Source organism: Oncorhynchus kisutch, unplaced genomic scaffold (assembly GCF_002021735.2).
Source record: "Oncorhynchus kisutch isolate 150728-3 unplaced genomic scaffold, Okis_V2 scaffold2208, whole genome shotgun sequence".
NCBI classification, from domain to species: Eukaryota; Metazoa; Chordata; class Actinopteri; order Salmoniformes; family Salmonidae; genus Oncorhynchus; species Oncorhynchus kisutch.
Window position 1 is genome coordinate 2,578 of NW_022264153.1, and position 4,923 is coordinate 7,500.

General features: G+C 41.6%; 1 protein-coding gene across 1 annotated transcript; it reads left to right on the plus strand.

The window, feature by feature from the left end:
• Positions 1-367: 367 nt before the first annotated feature.
• On the plus strand, positions 368-3,565 carry LOC116369544 (CD97 antigen; the record flags this gene model as incomplete). The annotated part of the gene is given in 3 exon segments (XM_031819499.1): positions 368-539; positions 626-727; positions 845-3,565. Coding segments are annotated over 3 exon segments (270 nt in total). The 3' UTR covers positions 887-3,565.
• Positions 3,566-4,923: the final 1,358 nt, after the last annotated feature.

A 4,923-nucleotide genomic window follows, 5' to 3' on the forward strand; every position in this document is an offset into this window, starting at 1 on the left:
TTAGAAAACAACTATTTAGCTCTCCCACTTCTCCTCCCTCTCTCCCTCCTCCTCCTTCTTTTCTCTCCTCCTCTTACCATCCTTCTTCTGTACCCTCCCTACCTCCTTCCTTCCCCCTCCTCCTCCTCCCTCTCTCGTCCTTGTCCTCCATCTCCCTCCCCCCTGTTCTCCCCCTCCTTCCCCCCCTAACCTCCTTCTTCTCCCTCTCTCCACCATCTCCTTCCTCCCCTTCCCCTCCTTCATACTTCCTTTCACTCATTCTCCTCCCTCCACCCCTCCCTCCCTCCCTCCCTCCCTCCCTCCCTCCTCCCTCCCTCCCCCCCCCCCCCCCCCCCTCATTCCCTCCTCCTCCCTCTCTCTCTCCAGGGGTGTTCACAGTGACAGCAGTGGCCCAGCTGTGTGTGTTGGGTACTATGTGGATATTTGGAGTGTTCCAGTTCCAAGAGGAGGGGACAGTGGTCATGACATATCTCTTCACTATCCTCAACTCTCTACAGGGAGCACTGCTGTTCATCATGCACTGCCTACTGAACAAAACGGTATGGTGTGTGTGTGTGTGTGTGTGTAGTGTGTGTGTTGTGTGTTTGTGTGTGTGTGTAACACTGTGCTTTGCTGCCCTCATCAGGTGAGAGAGGAGTATTGCAAGCTGCTGTCTTGTATCTGCACACCACAGAAGAAGAGATACTCAGAGGTCAGCACTACCAACCCTTCTTCCAGCCAATCCCAGGTACACACACACAGACACACACAAACCCACACACGCGCACACACACGCACACACACACACACATATAAACCACTTTCATTAATTTAACCTCTGTCCTTTGACCTTTGTCTGTCCTAGGGGTCAAGGAGCGCAGAGAACACGGGGGAGTCGCAGATATGACGTCACCAAACCCCCATAATGCACCTCTTTACCCCTCCTCCCATGACAAAGGTTCCCACTAGATGTTCAAACTGTAAAGTCAAAATGGTCAATATCGTAAACATTTATGAAAACAAATATTTGTGTTTAGCGGTGTGGTTAAGATATATTGTAGAAATGGGAAGTGTTTCTGATTTAGTATCTTGGCCAGAGAGTGACACACCAGAAACACTCAGCCCGAGGATAGTACATTTCAGACCAGGTTAGCAGAAAATGTGTCCAACTAGCCCGCCGGATAGTAAAAATGGTAGTCCACTAGCCAGGTTGGCCAGTACCCAAAATCCTTCAGTTCCATCCCTGATTAGACACTTCATATCAAACTTGATGTTAATTAACCACTCTTATCAAGCATTAGGTTATCCAATCAGAAGTTATATGATCTTCATGTCATCCAATAGGAATGAGTATGATCTTTATGTCATCCAATTAGAAATTATATGATCTTCATGTCATCCAATAGGAATCCATATGGTCTTTATGTCATCCAATCAGAAGTTACACGATCTTCATGTCATCCAATAGGAATCTATATGATATTTATGTCATCCAATCAGAAGTTACATGATCTTCATGTCATCCAATAGGAATCTATATGATATTTATGTCATCCAATAGGAATCTATATGATATTTATGTCATCCAATTTCACAACCACAAAAGAAAGGTACTATTTTCCACCACTTGGATGAAACCATAAACGTGATGAACAGAAGCTTTCTTCCTCTACATGAATGTGATAGATTTATAGTCATATTTATTACCAAGGGAACAAGGATATGGTGACTTTTCTACACGATTAAATCCAAAGGGATTTAGAAAAACATTAAGTGAAGATTTGTGTTAGTTGTGACCTAATGGACTGTTATACTGTTATACTGTAAATGTGTATTGATCTTTAACACTTTTTTAAATAACATTTAAGAATAAGTCTTTATAAATGAATATACATGTTTATAAATTATTATAAATGTTGTACATTTTTTATGAATGGAAAGCTGGTAATATTTACACATTCTTATACATTTTTACAAATATAATTGTGAATCGTTTATAAATCGTTAAAAGGTTTATTCGTGATAGTTATTATCAAGTGTTACCATGGACACCTCTATGTACCTCTACTACTGTTAAAAAGCTTGGGGTCACTTAGAAATGTCCTTGTTTCTGAAAGAAAAGCACAGCCTTTATCAACAGGATTTCAGAAATCCCAGTGGTAAGATTTCCACAATCAGGAGGGAAAAAACAGGAAATCCGGATTCTCCAACTGGGATTGGTCACTCATGGCTCCACCTTAAAACATTAAAACTCCACCTTATCACTGGCCAATGAAATATAGTGTAGCAATCCTGACCTGGACTTAAACTTAGGTAAGGCAACTGTTAACCTAACAAATTAGCCGCTATGCCAAGAGATCCGAACAGCTTGACGAGGTTTCTAGGTGTTGGGTTAAAGTGGTTTCAATAGTTGTATAGGTTTAGGAATAAAGGAGTAACAATGTACTGTACAGTTCTGCCATTGTAGAGGTCCTTAGGCACAGATCTAGGATCAGAATACAGTAAATTACTGTACAGTTCTGCCATTGTAGAGGTCCTTAGGCACAGATCTAGGACCAGAACACAGTAAATGTACTGTACAGTTCAGTAGAGGTTGTCCTTAGGCACAGATCTAGGATCAGCTTATCCAACCCAAAACCTAACTTAAAGGGCTATCCAGGATTGGTATATCCAGTTTTTTTAACTTTTAAATTATTGATTTATTGCTCTTGGTTCATGTAGAATATAACTTAAAACTGCCTTGTGACCAGGTCAACAGTCGTTCCCCATCAGAACATTGTAGAAAATAATTTAAAACTGCCTTGTGACCAGGTCAACAGTCGTTCCCCATCAGAACATTGTAGAATATAATTTAAAACTGCCTTGTGACCAGGTCAACAGTCGTTCCCCATCAGAACATTGTAGAATATAATTTAAAACTGCCTTGTGACCAGGTCAACAGTCGTTCCCCATCAGAACATTGTAGAATATAATTTAAAACTGCCTTGTGACCAGGTCAACAGTCGTTCCCCATCAGTACCCCAACTATAAGCTTGTTTTCACTCCATTGTTTGTCCACAATGTAAAGGTTTAAAACATGGTTAAAAGTATCATGTTGATCCCATGGATGGTCAGTCCTTGCATCCAGAGATCCATCTGTGATGTTGAGAGTGGTTAAATCTATCCAGGCCCATCCCTCAGCTGTTAACCACAACAAGTGATGGGATGACCTGTTAGTTGCTTTTTAAATCCCAGACTGCCCCTTTAAGGTTCCACCCTAGAACTTGGTCTCAGAGTAACCATGGAGATTCAGTAGAGTCTTAAAACAATCTAAACAACGTCTACATTCAATGTTGTGTGTTTTATATTCTATTCTGTTGCACTTTTACTTCGACAAGTTGTGTATTTTATACTTTTTAGAGAACGTACCATTTTCATGTCCTTTATCAACACCGTTCTGAATGTAAGCACTTAGTGTTGTACTTGACTGTGTACTCTGTAGTGTGTGTGTGTGTGTGTGTGTGTGTGTGTGTGTGTGTGTGTGTGTGTGAGAGAGAGTGGGTATGTTTCGGTAGCTTTAGCCACAATAAAACGTTGCTACAAATAACCTACTGTAGATGTCTTCTTACCACACACACACACCACACACACACACACACACACACACACACACACACACACACACACACACACACACACAGAAACATACACACACACACACACACACACACACACACACACACACACACACACACACACACAGAAAACATTCACACACACACACACACACACACACACACACAGAAACATACACACACACACACACACACACACACGCAAACACAAACACACACACAGAAACATACACACACACACCACACACACACACACACACACAGAAACATACACACACACACACACACACACACACACACAGAAACATACACACACACACACACACACACACACACACAGAAACATACACACACACACACACACACACACAGAAACATACACACACACACACACACACAGAAACATACACACACACACACACACACACACACACACACACACACACGCAAACACAAACACACACACAGAAACATACACACACACACACACACACACACACACACACACACACACACACACCATGCAAACAGACACACACACACACACACACAACACACAGACACACACAGACACACAGAAAACACACACACACACACATGCAAACACAAACACACACACACACACCAAGACCGAGCCTCTGGGACTAAAAACTTCAATACAACAGAATAATAGTGGCATTAGTGTGTGTGTGTGTGTGTTTGTTTTGTGTTTGCATGTGTCTGTGTGTTTGTGTTTGCATGTGTCTGTGTGTGTGTTTGTGTGTGTGTACATGTATATGTATGTGTGTGTGTGTTTGCATGTGTCTGTGTGTTGCTAACCTTTTGTAAAGACATCCACATTCACACAGTGATATGAATCATATAGATCCATGATAGCAGGATGTGCAGGTCAGTTGTGTCGAACCTGAATGTGTTGAGGCCTACTCAGACCATGGTGAGTGTCCACCCTGAGATCCCTTCTCTAATGACTTCTGTCCTACTTCACATTCTATACAGTAGATCCCTTCTCTAATGTCTTCTGTCCTACTTCACATTCTATACAGTAGATCCCTTCTCTAATGTCTTCTGTCCTACTTCACATTCTATACAGTAGATCCCTTCTCTAATGTCTTCTGTCCTACCTCACATTCTATAGAGTAGATCCCTTCTCTAATGTCTTCTGTCCTACTTCACATTCTATACAGTAGATCCCTTCTCTAATGTCTTCTGTCCTACTTCACATTCTATACAGTAGATCCCTTCTCTAATGTCTTCTGTCCTACTTCACATTCTATACAGTAGATCCCTTCTCTAATGTCTTCTGTCCTACTTCACATTCTATACAGTAGAT